A 17,344-nucleotide genomic window follows, 5' to 3' on the forward strand; every position below is an offset into this window, starting at 1 on the left:
TGTAATAAGTAGTGTAACAGATTACATCTGATTACTTTTCTAAATTTCCAACAAATGTTTTCAGCTGTTAATCATTTTGAAGCATTTAAAGCAGACAGGGTTAACCTTACACTAGTGCTCAAAACTCACTATTGTCACACATTCAAAATTATGCATCACTTGAATTAAGATTATAAAAATTGACACCAAAAAATTTGACTTTAGCACCTCTTTTTACTTTGAAATTGCTCTGAGGATAAATACCTGTAATTGAATTAGGTTACACGTTTTTTCTCAATAACTGTAACAAATTAGTTACATTTATTTTTTAATTAAATTACGTAATTCCGTTACATGCACTAGTTACTCCCCAACACTGCCCACAAGGCACCTAGCACTGTGGCAGAGCAAATATAATTCGTGTCTCTAACATCCATGATTCATTCAGAGGTTAATCCCATTGGACAGCGCAGGGAGACCGAGTCAGGTGATTTCCAAGGAAGCGATTCATTCAGTCATCCTCCACAGAGAGGGGAGCCCGCCCAACCCGGATGCACAGAGCGTCTGTGGGGCGGTCAACTGTGGGGTTCAGCTCGCAGGATTGGGGGTATTTCAGCACTAGAAAGGACGGACAGCTCCCGCGGCGTTCAGCTTTGTTTCCACGCCGCTGCTGAGACCCGCGCCCGCTGCATCTCGCGCAGAGGACCGCGACGCAGAGGGGCTCAGTGGAGCAGACTGCATGCCGGATTCGACGCTTTTAAGGAGGTCATTTGCATGCGGAATCTCGCCGGGTGCAGCAGCTCTACGTCGGGACTGAGAAACGATGGCGGAGTGTGGAAGGAGGGGGCTGTCGCTCCTCGAGGAAGCGCGATCTCGCTACGAGAGCCTGCAGATTTCCGACGATGTATTTGGGGAGTCGGGAGACGACAGCAGCGAAAACCCCTTTTACAGTACGACGGGAGACTCCAATTCGGATAACTACACGGAGACGAATCCGGTCGATGCCAGAGCAGGTGAAGCCAGGAGTCAGAGCTGCGGTCCCCCCGGATCCGTCTCCAACGGCCAGGCGCAGGAGGAGGGCTGGAGCGACTCGCTACAGGACCTCAGCGTGCCCCACTATCACGACACGCATGGTAAGTTGGTCTAATGAAGAGCGATCCTCCTGTAAATGCAATGCAGCTTCATCATCCTTGAGAGGCCTGCCTGCATGCTCGACGAGTAATTAAGCTCACAGATGGGACTCTTTGATGCTACATTGGTTTACTTTGATCTCTCTCATCAGATGGCTCCAACAGATGACACAATTCCTTCAAATATGGATCAGGGGTGATTTATTATTAACTGGCTCTTTGAAATCCTGCACATAGCTGGGGGAAGAGAAAATGGGAACTGAGATAGCAGGCCAAATTTTAGGGTTTCAGTCCATCTGAGGATGCTTCCAGTGTCTAATCACTGCCAGACTCAGAGCAGCTGTGATTATGATTATGATTATGATTAGCTCTGTATCAGGGCAGGAGGGTCATTTGCATAAGTAGAGGAGATGAGTCTCTCATTTCTGAGAAATTCACACTTTAAAATGGTAAGATGGCAGCTTTAAGAGGAGATTTAGACTTGGTGTAAATGCTTACTTATCAAGTGACGTACTATGCACCTATTCAGCAAGTGGCCATTAGAGAAAACAAATAAGTAAAGACTTATGAGAATAAGGACAAAAAAGTAATCTGAAACCATGCACAAGTCAGACCCAGTAGTTTATTGTAGGATAAAATCCTTAACATTCATGTCATGCAGTCACCAGTTTGAATTAGTATTCAATTCACTGTCAGTGTAGGTGGCTTAATCTCATTTTTAAGGATTTTAATAATGCCTTTCATGCAGTGTCACCACATTTTATCCAAGCTCATGACTGACTGACTGTCTAGACTTTTATACCATTGACAAATACTCATTTAGTCGTGTTTATGAATTCTGTTTACCTGATAAATTTTGCATGAATTATCAGTATAAAGATGCTTGCCAGTCAAATGCTTGTGGTTCCATTGCCTACCCAATCTAAAACAAATGCAATTAAATACCAACAAAATATGTTAATTTTTTATTCTTTTAACAGTTAAAGATGCTGTGCATGTCAGAATAGATTTTAATAAATTTAGCATTATATCACTTGCTCACCAATGGATCCTCTGCAGTGAATGGGTGCCGTCAGAATGTCAAACAGTTGATAAAAACATCACAATAATCCAAAAGCAATCCACACCACTCCACCAGTTAACATCTTTTGGCTTTTTTGGGGTATTTTTTGAGGGGGGGTGAACTAATACATTAAATTCAAAGCACTGATTTCGGCCACACAATATTGAAGGTCTATATTTCTCTCTGAATCCTAGATAGAGATGATAATGTGCTAATGCCAGGCAGACTTTCAAATGCGGTGGTTTACATAATGTGCAGGGAATCATTTCTGCCTTAATAACATTTTTTTTTTTCTAGCAAGGATGGTTGAGAGTTTTATGCTATTTTATAATATGTTCTCTAATTGCCATTTAATGGCAGTCTAAATATTGTCATTAACAGGAGTGAAGAGACTCCTTGGCATCACTTACTGTACAGACCCTGGCCGCTTGAGTCTTGACATGTGGATCAATAAACTGATACTAATTTCACTCAAGTCAAAATGACCCAAGAGTACATGTTTGAGTCTGTTTTTAAATGTCACATAAAGAGCTTTCATTGTACAAATATGGGAAATGAAAGAATTATGTTTAATGAACCAAAACATACTTAGAAATACCTTAGAATGCCATGATAATGTATTAGAAGAAACTCTCCTAATCTGCATGTAATATTTTCTTGTTTTGGTTTGAACGTTTTCCAAATTGAGTAGATGCCGTGCTGTTGATAAATGACACATCGTTCTGTCGTGGTTGCTCAGAAAGTTCTGTCTGTCACCATGGGGGGAAAATGGGCCATCTGGTTGCTGCCTTTGCTTTGGCACAAGCTGCAAAATGATGCATGAAAGATACACAAAGTCACACAACAGACATTTTGCATTTCATGTCATGGGTCGTTTAATAAGACGTGATACCTTTGGATAATGACAGGCGATGCTTCATCAGAGCGAGCTGTCAGTACTGTTTGTATAAGGCAAATGTCTGGCACAACACTCTAGCCTGACTGTGATACTTATATAAGGTCTATATTATTTAGGTCAACATAATGCACTTTGGGCTCTTGCTTACATCCTTCAGACTTTGTTAAAGCATGTCTTCTAACATATCTCAAGTAATATGTAGAATTATAGAAAGATAAACCAAGGCACAATAAAGAGCTAGAAGCTATCCTTCATTTTGCCTACAACAGATCTTTGTCAAACCCAACAGTTTTGTGATATGATAGTTAAACTGAGACCTAAAGCTTGGACTGTTTGAGTGCCATATGGTGTGATTCTGCACCTGCTGTGAGATCTAAAATAATAAGATCGATTTATATCAGCTTGCTTATTTGTATAAAGGAGGTGTAGAGAAGGTACAGGGACTGCTGGTTCTTCTCAATAATTAATCTAGGAAACTATGTGGCACACCAGCAGCTGTTCTCCTGGAAGACTCACTGTAGACAGAGATAAATAAATACATTTTGATGTTCTACAGAACTACTGGGTGTGGAAAGAAAACCTTTTTATAAAATACAGCTGAAGCACTTTAAACATTAATCTCACTCTAAAAAATGCTGGGTTAAATATGGACTAACCCAGTGATTCGGTTGTTTAGACCCAGCGGTTGTGTTACTGCCCAGAAGGATGGGTTAAACATTTAACCCAACTGTTTGTAGAAAACCCAGTATGTGTTCTGTCCAATATTTACCCAGCACTGGGTTGTATTTAACCCAGCATTTTTTAGAGTGTAAGATAGGAAAAGTTTAAACCATATTTATTTTATACTTTAATTTGTTTTCTTTCAAATAAAATACAGCAGTATACTGTACATTGGTATGTTCACTTCATGCATTTTACAAGTGATATAGCCATTATCTGGATTAAGCTGCAGAGTCATACTCTATTACATAACACTTTGAGTAATATCATAACAGATTTTAAGCCAGATATGAACACACACACACACACACACATATGTATGTGTATATATATATATATTATGTGTATAGACATAAAATAATTTTGGGAGCTTGAAATGTCTGGCTATACATCACAAAACTATTTTAAACAACTTTTTTTTTTTTTTTTCAAATTCAATTTGCAATATTTTAAAAATTGTAAAAGGATAATAATGACCAGTTACAATACTTAAGATACACAGTTTAGCTTATACTTTCATAGAAATTCTAAGTCCATGAATGCAATGTAAGCTACCTATTTTTAGCATACTGGGAAAAATGTTTATATAATCAGCAACCTTGTGAGATTTTTCTTCAGATGTGTTCTCTCTCTCTCTCTCTCTCTCTCACTGATCTTCTTTAGTGTTTGGTAAGTAGTTTATACAAAAAGGCACAGATGAATGAACATAAAACACTGTACAATGGGCTTTATCCTGGAGGAATGCTTGCATTTGCGTTATAAGCTTTGTTACAAGCCGTAATGGGCGATGAGTTACTGGTTGAATTGCAGCTGTTAGGTGAAGATGTGTGTCATATATATATATATATATATATATATAAGACTGAATGAGCACGTGAAGCTTTGGAAAGCATGACAGAACCATCTGTTCATGTAAATAAATTTGAAAAATGTGTTTTTGTTCTATTTTCCTCTCAAAACAATTTTTACAACAGATTTCCTTCACTCAGAATCCTGTACAGGTGTTTACTCACAGTTGTATATTGTGCTCAAATCAGTTACACACTCTCTTGCTTTTGGGTCATTAGGCCACTGTGGCACTGAGTAAATGTGGCAAGTGCAGTTGCTGGCCAGTGCTGTGCTTTGGGGTTTCTGTCATGTCACTACAAAAAAAAACAAAAAAAAACTTAAGGGCAGCATACTTTTATTTTCGTCTGTTGTTTATGGGTGTTTGCAACATATCAGATATCCCAGTATGCAACGCAGTATACAAGTGTGAGTTTAAATCATTTAAGATCAAGACACTTTCCAATATTCACACTAAGTAACACTGTAAATGTACTTATTTCACAGTGTAAGTTAATGTCCCATGGAACCCATCTGCTATAAAGAGCTGAAGTTAGACATTAACATTTTCCTTCTTAGTTGTTTGCTCCATTTGTGTGTGGGCTGCTTGGATTGACGAAATGTCCATTAGTGGAAGTGGAGTAAAAGATAATAAGGGAACAAATTAAGCTTTTTGTGAGCCACTTTCTACAACTTTTTGTCATTAGCTGATAAGCTCAGCCTCCGCAGCTCAGTGTTGATGTACCATACGCTCATTAGTTGTTACTGAATGCTTCCTATTAGGTAGATGGTGATAAGGGTCCTGATAAAAGTCATTAGATGTTCAACTGTGCATCTAGCACCCAGCCTATAAAGTTAAAGGGATAGTTCACTCAAAAATGAACATTATGTAATCATTTTCATGTTGTTCCAAACCTGTATGACTTACTTCTGTTGAACACAAAAGTTTTTTATTCTATGGACAAAATCCCTTCAGTCAAGATAAGTTACTGTACATTTTCTGACTTTTCTTTTTAGCTATTATTTGTGGAAACCCATTTCTGCCATAGGATTAAAAAGTATTTGCAACTTTTTTCTCATAAATATATAAACATTCAATTCTGAGTAAAAAATCCGAACTGCAACTTATAAATGCATGCAATTCAGAGTTTGTTTTAGCAATTCTGAGTTCATATCTCACAATTTAGACTTTTCTTCTAAGAACTGAATTTACAAATTCGCAAATCTGAGTTTATATCTCTCAATTCTGACCTTACTGAATATCTTGAAATTCTGACTTTTTTTCTCAGAATTGTGAGATAAAAAGTCACCTTACTATTTACTTTTTTTTTTTCCTAAAACAAGCTTTTGTAAACATCCACAATTATAATTACTGAAATGTAACATAATTATTTGGAAGAAATACTGACCTACAAAGATTCTTAGCTGTTCTGTAAATCAGCTGCTCATTGTTTTACATATTTAAACATGTATAATTAAAATCACATATTATGCATTTCCATTGGATTTATTTTAGAGATTTCCAACCTCTTTTTTATTCAAATTAACTGGTTTTGTGAATCATAAAATGCTCTTGCAATAGCTCTTGTATTATTCTCTGCAATCATCAGAGCAACAGCCTGGTAAAACCATCCCTGGTTAGATAAGAAATTAAAGAATTAAAATACCATTCTGTTAAACCTTCCTTTCAATTTGCAGGTCTGACACAGAAAATGCCGGCCACTGCCACGGCCATGGACTTCTTCCAGCTGTTTGTCCCTGACAACGTCATTCAGAACATGGTGACCCAGACCAACATGTATGCCAAGAAGTACCAGGAGCGCTTTGGCAGCGATGAAGGATGGACCAATGTGACGCTGGCTGAGATGAAGTCCTTTCTGGGCTATGTTACTTCTACTGGCGTGAACCGTTGCGAGTCAGTGCTGAGTATCTGGAGTAGCGGATTCTTCAGTAACCGCAGCATCGCGCTCAAGATGAGCCAGGCACGGTTCGAGAAGATCCTCAAGTACTTCCACGTCGTAGCCTTCCGCTCCAGCCAATGTGGTAATCAGGGCCTCTATAAGATCCAGCCCTTCCTGGACTTTCTCCAGCAGAGCTTTGCCTCATCCTTTAGGCCCTCACAGACACAGGTAAAGATCGGACTTCAATTCAGTGTAGAAATCATTCAATAGTCAATCAGCAATAACCAATATGTTCAAGGTACAAAAAAAAACTTCACAAACTAAATCTTCACATTAACTTTTTGGAAACTAGGACTAGCAAACATATTCAATTTCTGTGCCAGTAGAAAGTGGGTTTGGGACTGAAATCAGAGCACGTTCTGCTGTAATTTGGAGAGCCTGGAGTCCCGTCACATGTCCCCAGGCTGTGAGCTTTATGGTGCCATTGAGAGGTCTGAAAGATTTTTTGTCTGCAACTTTTCAGATCTGCTGAATGCAATACTCAAAGTTGTATTTTGAATCCTAATTAGTAACATACATAGACTGAAAACAAACTAGTAACATCTGTTCTGAAACGCACTACAGTTAAACGCATGAACGCCTCAGGCCCTTAAAGACATTTTGAGTTATTCATAAGCTCAGAAGTCAACATTTTTACCTTTATTCTGTGTACTCTTTTGTAAGTCCCCCAGGTTTCAATTCTTCATGTATTCAGCTTAGTTTTATTATGTGTCTGATTGGAACTTATGATTTCATGAAACAATTTTAATTAAATTATTAATAAATATTTAATTAAATTATTGATATTTATTATTAAATTCATATTTTAATAAGGGACATTAAAATGAATTACACTACTGTTCAAAAGTTTGGGGTCAGTAATATGTTTTTTTTTATAAATTCATGCTTTTACTCAGCAAAGATTCATTAAATTGATAAAAATCTAATAAATGCTGCCTATTCACTGTAAAAAAATTAATCCGTAAAATAACAGAAAATGTACTAGCAGCTCATTACACACGACATTATCCATTAATTTAACAGACATTTCTGTTAACTCTAAAACACAATGCAATGAAGTGTAAAATTCAAAATACTGGTAAAACACCTGTAAAAAAATAAATACGGAAAAATTCCTTCAAATTATACAGTATATTGTGCCCTATTTTTAAAGTTTCTTTTTAGGGTGTTCATTAAAGAATCCTGAAAAAAAAATTAAATCATGGTTTCAACAAAAATATTAAGCAGTACAACTGTTTTCAGCACTGGTAATAATGAGAAATGTTTCTTGAACAGCAACTCGATATATTAGAATGATTTCTGAAGGATCGTGTGACACTGAAAACTGGAGTAAAGGCTGTTAAAAATTGTTTAAAAAAATTTATTTCACAATATTACTGTTTTTGCTGTATTTTTGATTAAATAAATTCAGCCTGGCATAACAGACTTATTTCAAAAACATTTAAAAATCTGACTGATCCCAACATTTTAAACAGTATACAGATTACTTAATCAAACCAATTGCAATTAATATAGAGAAAAGATTCTAAATGAGGACAAACTGACATTACATTCTTGTGACACATTAAATGCATACATTTTTTTAATAATTGTATTATGTTAACATCAAATTGACAGCCCTATCTTTAAGCAAAATTGCTGTAAATAAATATGACAATGCAGTCAGATATCTGATTCAAAGTGCTATAAGCTTACAGACAGTAATTGCCAATTCTGTTAATCTAATACCCCCAAATCTCACTTTAAATGTTTTCTGTTAGTAAAATAACAATAATCATGCGCTCATTGTGTCAGATATTCAGATGTCAGGCTAATATCGGGGAGTTTACTGTTAAATGACAAGAAGACATGAGCACAGCTGTGCCAAGTAAGCCATTTCAACACCCTCCTACATTTGTTCTGTTTTCTCTCTCTCTTTTCATTTGGAAAATGAGTTTGGATTCACTGATCTTGGCTTCTGCTTTCAGATAGAGGACATAAAATTGGAACTGAGCTATGAGAAGTAATCTTGAAATATGGGCTAGAATTTGAGCAGTCCATTATTCAGCAAAAGTGAAACACATTTATTACATTCGGTCAAATTAAATGCCTAATATACAATTAGAATAAATGATTTGCGCTTCCAGACTCAAGACATTGTTTCTCAAACAGTATGAATAATTCACTCAGCACATTCATCTTTTAAACAGCCATCAGGGATTTCTTTTAGTAACTAGCTTTTGGTATATTTCCCCATTAGAATGTGAGAATACACTATATTGATTGATTTGATTTGATTGATTGATTTATTGTGTAATTTAGTATGAGGGAAAGTGTGACATATAGCTAGGCAAATTAAATTAAATTGAAATTTCCTTTGAGAAAAGTCATTCTTCTTTTGTGCTGACGATTTGGTGCTAATTGAGGTCCTTTGAACTCCTGCCCTTTGAAAACCCCATTAATTACTGTTCCTACTCAAGTGCTTTTGAGATATTTTTAGGTCCTTTTAGTACTTCAAGTAAAATTGATAATCTGCAATGGTGTTTAGTTTGTCAACTTCTACATTTATAACATTTTCATATTAAAGGGATAGTTTACTTTAAAAAAAAAAATGGAAATTTAGTATCCTCATTTAAGTAACCAGCATGAGGCTTAGCAAACCCTTTTGGTGAACTATCTTTTTATGCTTGTCATTAGCCTGCATTTTAGCTTGGAATCTCTACCAATAAAATCAGCTTCAACTCCTAAATCAAAGATTTGTGTTAAAGAGGCCTTGTGTGACCCATCTCTGAGACACCCCTCAATTACTCACCAGCCATTAGTAAACTAAACACTATCTGCGTCTCTCAGCTCTCCCAGTGCCATGGTTATATCACCTTGACAATGTGTGCCATCCAGCCCACTTTGACTGCCACAGTGTGGGTTTGGTTCTTATCCCCTTTTGGAAAACAATAAGGCATTCAGCACAGTCACACATGCCCTGTTTAACTACTTCTTTACTGAGTCAAACACTGCTTATTATGATATCTATAGTGAACGTAGCTGGTTAGTTTTAACAGTTCTATCGTATCTGACTTGATAAGCCAACATCTTTTCACAGGATCTTCGTCAAGATTTCAGTGTGCATCTCCTGCAGGGAACATAAATAGCTTGAAAAGCAAGTTTGCATTGACAAATGATGCGTTTGAAGTGTTATCATGGTGGAGTTTTCAAATGAGACATGCTGCTTTCCTTCAGGTCCTCCATGAGCCCTTGATTGATGAGGACCCCGTGTTCATTACCACATGTACAGAGAGGGAGCTGCGCAAAAGGAAGAAGAGAAAGTTCAGCCTGTGGGTGCGACAGTGCAGCTCCACTGGTTTCATCTGTCAGGTGAGTACACACCGCTGGAGGATATCAACTGCCCCAAGATGTTACATCACATTGTTTCTAATGAGAAAGACACCAAAAATATTCATTTATCTAAAATATTTTGTTAACCTGTTGCCACAAACACAGCAATTTTACACAGATATTTGTTAACACAAATAAATTAGACTACAGAGAAGCACATTACCAGATGGAATCAATAAAATATCATTTATAGAGTCAACAAAGAAAAAGAAAGCCCAGACCACTTAACATAATTGCACTCTTCTCTTGGTTTGTGCCTGTTAGAGATAATAACTACTTTGCGCCTAGGGAGTGAGCCAATCAGACAACAGAATTTATTGTCCTTACTTCAGTATTTCTGATGTACAATAACATTCAAAATCTAGGGTCTGTAATTTTTTTTATGTTTTTTTTTAAATAAATCTCTTATACTCACAAAGACTGCATTTATGTGATTTAAAATACAGTAAAACAGTAATATTGTGAAATAATATTACAATTTAAAGACATTACTCCAGTCTAGAGTGTCACATGATCCTTCAAAAATGATTCTAATGTGCTGATTTGCTGCTCAAGAAACATTTCTTTATTATTAAAACCATTTTTGTGGAAACTTATACAATGTTTCAGGATACTTTATGAATTAAAAAAACAAAAAAATCAAAAGAATAGCATTTATTTGAAATAGAAATCTTTTCCAACATTATGAATGTTTTTACGGTCACTTTCGAATAATTTTAATGCATCTTTGCTGAATAAAAGCATTAATTTCTTTGAAAAAATTAAAATAAAATAAACTTGTCACCTCAAACTTTATATTGAATTTTGAAGTATATTTAAGAAAAAAGATTCAATTGATTATTAGATCATGAAAAGAGGGCATCACATATCAGAATGCCAAATAATTCACCATAATATCCAGAATGTGAAATGTACATAATTTATTTCTTAATGGGAAGTAAATAATGTCAATTTTGATTTAATGTTTAAGCAGCTGTAAACACTGTGTTTCTTCCTCACCAGATCTATGTCCATCTAAAGGAGGGTCCAGGTCCAGATGGTTTGGACACGCTGAAAAATAAACCCCAGCTTCACAGTCTGGTGGCCAAGCAGCTCTGTCAGAATCTGGCTGGCCGTAATGCAATCATCTTCACTGGCCCGAGCATCACAAGTCTAAACTTGTTTCAGGAATTTGAGAAACAGGGTAGGTTCTGTAACTCATGTGCAACAGTGCTGCATCTGTTAGTTCCTTGCATCCTTATCTGCTCTACTTTTCTCAGTGAATTCTGCCTTGGCTTTGCTTTGCTTCTTTTTTTTTCTTCTCTTTAATATTCTCTCCATCTGATGTTCCTCATCCCCTGCAGTTTTTAATTACACGGTGACAGCATCCTGTGGCAAGGAATAAATGGAGAGAGTGAGAGGAAGTTGACCTTGAGTTCTCACAGCAAACGCGTGTTTCATACTCAAAGATTATTTGAAAGCCTCTAGCTGGGCAGCAAGGAGTGAATGTTAACACAGCTAGAGTGGATTAAGCTGGTGGCCAGCTTCTTTTTTTCTGTCTACATTTGAATCAAAACCTTTTACATTATTAAAGAACTAGCTCTTGAATGTCATGTGGAATTTATATATCAGCTTCATACATAGCCTTATTCAGCCTCATACAGTACTGTCCTGTAATATTTAGGGAGTAATTAACTAAAAGTAGTGTCTTTTCAATAGCGTGACAGTAGCTCAGCTGTCTTAAAAGCAGTGTAGCTTTTTTCAAACTTAACATTGTAAAATGCTATGTAAATGTAAAATGCTTTTTTTTTATCATTGCAACATGGAAAAAATGTCTTTCTGTAGAATTGTCATAGTGGGCTGCAAGCAAACACGTCAACGTCTGATTAATAAACAAATTACTATTATGAGGGGAAAAAAATGCTACTATGAGTCAGTTCTTTTGATGAATACTATAAGAGACAAGTTGTTTGATTTGAATAAGTCCAAGGAATCTGAGCTGAATCCAGCAGAGCAGTTCACCATTACAAACACACATGCTGAAAAACAAACAGTCTCGAATGCTTGAGCAAAACAGCACAACAAATTGCTGACAAATGGTCTATTATTCATATCAAGAGCAAACAGGATAAATCACTCGGCTGAACAACATATGTCCAGTTCAGTGAATTGGTTTGTTCAGACTCAGAGAGTTTCATGTAAAGCAGTGACTTTTGATGGTTTTTACATAGTTTTTCTTTAGGGTACTTAGACCTTATCACTGTTTATAACTGGTTTTCTAATTTTATCATTGTTATTTAGCATAATTATCTTATCTATTTTAATGCTTTCATCATAACTAATTCTTCTCTGTGCAAATACTTTTTTATTTCATACAAATATATACAGTATTTAAAAAAGATTGTGCCCTTCTAAATAGCTTCAATGTAGTTAGCTACTTTTCACTAGTAGTTGTAGTGAAGGAAACTAATTTAAAAGAGTATTTAACTTGGCCTACTTTAACTGCTTTTAATTAATAGGATCTTGTATCATGACAGTTTTAGAGCAGCTTCCCCAAAACTGCTTTTCTGGATTTTTTTCAGCTGTTCCATTCAATTCACACAGCGTCAGGTTCCACAGATTTCATCCAGTTCCACAGATTTACAAGTTGAAGGTGTTGTTTGATGCAATTTTATTGTTTTTTTGTTTGTTTTTTTTCGTCATTTTATTCAGTTTTTTTATGTCTATATAGTTTTTATTAATTTTTATTTAATTTTTTATTTTATTTAAAATTTTAAGGACATTTGACAGCACTTTGTTCATTGCATAAGTAAAAAATGCTGGGTTAAAATAAGGACATACCCAGAGATTGGGTTGTTTTCAACCAATAGTTGGGTTAAATGTTTAACCCAGCCTTCTGGGGAGTAACCCAACCGCTGGGTCAAAACAACCCAATTGCTGGGTTTGTCCTTATTTTACCCAGCGCTGGGTTGTATTTAACCCAGCATTTGAAAATATTAAAGTAAAGATTAGTCACACCATTTTCCCATTTCCCATGCGGAGAGGATGAATAATCGTCATATCTCAGATCTCATATCAGATTTCAGGCCAAGTTCAGATAGGCTGCAGCATCTGGCAGTGCTATGGACAAGACATCTGCTCACAGCTTTATAGATCACACACGCAGGGGTCTATTCATGTGACCTCTATTCATCCTATCAGCATTCAAATGTGAACACTTGTTTTGGCACACACTGAATGTTCAGGCTAAATATTCATTCTCAGCCAGCTTCAGAGATTAATTATAATTTTTTTTCTGTACTATGTTCCTTCTCCTGCAGGCATCTACTGCTGTGGGTTGCTGAGCACTAGGAAGAGCGATTGTACAGGTCTTCCTCAGTCTATGCTGATCAATACCGAGACTCCACAGCAACGTGGCCAGTCTCACATTAAGATGAGAGGCAATATGTCCATAATCAACTGGTACAACAAAGGCAGCTTCAGGTTCCTCACTAATGCCTACTCTCCCATTAAAGAAGGTAAGAAATAAAAGGAAACCTGCAAACTTCAAATGATACTCGCAAGTTGCATCAAAGCACCTCCCAGAGAGCGTTTTCACTATAGCAGTGCAAGCTTAGATTGGTTTTACGCTGATGTTTGTGGATTAAGTGGATATTTTACACATCATAGGATTATAAAAGGCAAAGCCTCGTCGAATTGCATTGGTCTTCACTTTTTTTTGATAAGCTTTGATCTATTCTGACAGCAGCTTCACATGAGAAATGTCAGAGCTGATACTAGGAATTTTCATTAGAGAGTGATTTAAAGCATTGAGCTGCAATATATATTTTATCACTTCAATCATCTTATTCTCGTTTTTTCTTTCTATTACAATCCAATTAAAAAGCAAATATATGCATTAAGTGTTCAAAGCACTTCACATTCTCAAAAGGTATATCTAGCTATATCAATTTGGCAAACAAATAACATTGCTCCTGGTTTATTTATTTATCATGCAGCCGAAACTGCATGATAAATAAAGTTATTGTCTTCCAAAAGAAATGATAGACTCTGAACAGCCTAAATAAGTCTTCAGTAATTTGAATCCCACTCACGGGGTAACACATTTGCATAATGCCTGCCTATGTTCTACGCTGGCCGTCTGCGAACAACTTGACCCGCTCTCAAACATTGTATCTTCTTTGTGTGGTAAACATCATGTCGAGAAGACATTGTGAAAATAAATTTGTTTGCTGCAAAGAATCAGTGGTTAAAATAAATTTTCCCATTCTACAACAGCAGTACAACCTCAATTTGTTTTGAATTCCCATCATTTTACTGACAACTGCTTCTTTAAACTCGGACGGTTCATCACGGGATTCACAAAACACTTGCTCTTCAAAGATGGCTCAGTCCCCAGTTTATTTGAACTAGCTGGCTCCACTGAATCATAACCTGTAAGTATGATACATAATTAGATGTTTATATTTTCTATAGAGCGTTTAAAATACAATTGCAATAGGTGTATCGTTACCAGCACGCACTGTACTCGGTAGACCAATCACAACAGACTGGGCCATCAGACCAATCAGAGCAGAGTAGGCTCATGTAAAGGAGGGGTTTAGAGAGACTGAATCTTAGAACTGCTTTGAATGAATCGTTGGAAAATGAGGTGATATTTGAGAAAACAAAAGTGTATTTTACATGCATGTAGACCTATTGTAGGAGACTCCCAAAACAATATTATGAACCTTAAAAATAGCATAATAGGGGCACTTTAAAATCTACATTTATGCTTATGATCAGTAAAAGCATGATTTATGCTACTAACAAACCAGAAGATCTTGTTGCTTAGGTGCAGCAGAAAACTGAACTGTCAGATATTAAATCCTTTTGTCTGCTGACAGTGTGACATTTCTGCCCGGATTGTCCTAGGGGTGATCATTAAGAGGAAGAGTGGAGAAATCCCATGTCCCCTTGCTGTGGAGGCCTTTGCTGCACACCTGAGTTACATCTGCAAATACGATGACAAGTACAGCAAGTGAGTTTGTCCAATTATGTCTGTTTTACAATGAAACTTTAGGACATATACATGCATTTTATTGTTCACTCAACTCATGTGTTTCCAACTAGGTACTTCATTTTCCACAAGCCTAATAAGACCTGGCAGCAGGTGTTTTGGCTGACCATCAGCATCGCCATCAACAATGCCTATATTCTTTACAAGATGTCAGACGCCTACCACGTCAAACGCTACAGCCGGGCACAATTCGGCGAGAGGCTGGTCAAGGAGCTTCTGGATATGGATGACTGCTCACCCACTCAGTGAAAGAAACCGCATGCTGTCTCTAACCTACATATGACAACCCACTCATTCTAACATACTCAAATACACTTGCATTCTGCACTTCAGGGTCATTTTGAATAAAAAAAACCCTATACATAACGCAAAATGTGTGCCAAGTTTGGCTGAAAAGGGACGTTTTCCTTCTAAACTCCAATTTAACACCCCATTTGATACTACATGACTGATGTACATACGTCACTGTAACACTTGCTGCATGAGAAACATGAAAACGTGCCCTTTGTAGATGTGCAATGATTTTTATCCATAGAGTTCCAGTAATAGTGTTGACGTAGTTTTGAACCCTGAGGTACGTGTTTTGTGAATTCTCTGTTTGTGAGCAGCATATCCAACAGTCAGCACTGATAAATATACTGTATATACTCTGTGATTGAGGTGTTTTATCAGCAAAACCAGAATGTAATGCAATTCACACGTTAGATCACAGAACATTGTAGATGTTGTCCCAAATACCTGGGCTTTTTTCTATTTTATATCACTTAATATTTATGATCTTTATGACACTTTTTTTAAAAGGCAGCAACATTAGTGATGCAGATGATGTATAACGCCATACAGACACCGAAACTGGTGGTGAAATGTGGCAAAACTACTATGCTTTCCCAATCGTTTTTGCACTCGGAAGTAGCGGTCAGGATTGGCAAAAGTCTAATGATCGCAAATTAACTATAACTAACTTCTTTGTCTGCCTTTCATTAATATCCATATCGTTTTGTCAATTAAATTATTATAATGAATATACAGTAGGAAAAAGGCCCATTATACAGTAGTATACCAAAAATAATGTAAATATTATTTCTAATAATTTATTTATATATTTTTATTGTGTAATTTAAACGGATTATCTAGGGGCATTGATGTATTTGCAAATGAATCAAAAAAAAAATGAAGGTAATTACAGAAGACTTTAACTAGAATGTACCTGTAAGTGGGGGGATTTATGTGATCGTTCACTGTTCCAGAATCTATCAAAAGATATATTCTCCATGTTGCTATATTGTAACCGTAGTAATTACGGTACAGTCGCAGCCCATGGCATAATTCATCCCTTCAAAAACCGAAGCAGATTCATTTCCCTCAGGTAATCTATTTAGTCAAACATCTCCCGCAGTATCACTGTGTTGTATTCATGACCACTGTAAGGGACAGATGTGCTATTATGAGTGAATTTGTCTCAGATTTACCAGACATGCTTCTTATTTACTGAGCATCACCTGCTGTTTTTCTTTGTACTGTGTGAAACGCTGCATACTAACAAACCAGTTAGGATGTTTACCACTGAACATCACTTAAAACATTCTTTTAAAGCTTCATATTCAGTCTATACAAATCTGTACAAAAAGTCTACTTTGTAATGTCAGCTGTAGTTATTCAAAATATATATACATGCCATATTTTATACCTGCATCTCTTTTAAATCAAGACAAAAGCAATGTTGCATTATATAGGTGTGCTCATAAACATGATTGTTTTTGTTTTTTTGTCATGAATGTTGCAAACATTTGATTTTACTTCATTGTAATATTTTTGTACTACTATTAACCTTATCTACATAGTCAATATACTAACAAATACACTTCAGGCAATAGCTGCCACCTATGCTTATCTAAAATAAATGGCAACACATGATTTTGAGATTGTATATCCCTGTTTTTCAGAGCATCCTTTGGGTTCAATCTGCACTTCAGTGGGAATTATTTAATTATTTTAATCAGGCAGACAGTGAACTGTAATGGCGTTAGAGAGGTGTTTGACCTTATCTAAGGTGACCTCAGGGTTTTGTAACTACAACATCTACTGTAGTGCAATATAACGTAGGAGATCGGACCGGGTGCTATGAACATCTCTGCCAAGAGCATAATATGTAAGCCAGAAAATGGTCGGCATGGCCAAGACTTTTAATTAAAGCTCTTGCTGGTGCAGAACATTAGAATAAAACCCTTCCAATAAGCAAAGTTTCTGATTTTGCACTGGCCGCTAACATTGTAGGATATACTTCAGGGCCAGCTTCGTGTGGCATGAGAGCAGGTAAAAATAAACTGTCCTTTTAATAACAACACCCCTATGACAACT

The 17,344-nt window shown here is 36.4% G+C and overlaps 1 protein-coding gene across 1 annotated transcript; it reads left to right on the forward strand.

The window, feature by feature from the left end:
• Positions 1 to 459: 459 nt before the first annotated feature.
• Positions 460 to 15,632, forward strand: LOC306884355 (piggyBac transposable element-derived protein 5-like). The gene is made up of 7 exons (XM_079440144.1): positions 460 to 1,112; positions 6,314 to 6,744; positions 9,793 to 9,927; positions 10,951 to 11,131; positions 13,248 to 13,445; positions 14,842 to 14,947; positions 15,040 to 15,632. The coding sequence occupies exons 1-7, from the start codon at positions 803 to 805 to the stop codon at positions 15,233 to 15,235; spliced, it is 1,557 nt and encodes a 518-aa protein (XP_079296270.1). The 5' UTR covers positions 460 to 802; the 3' UTR covers positions 15,236 to 15,632.
• Positions 15,633 to 17,344: the final 1,712 nt, after the last annotated feature.

Source organism: Barbus barbus (assembly GCF_936440315.1).
Source record: "Barbus barbus genome assembly, chromosome: 18".
NCBI lineage: Eukaryota > Metazoa > Chordata > Actinopteri > Cypriniformes > Cyprinidae > Barbus > Barbus barbus.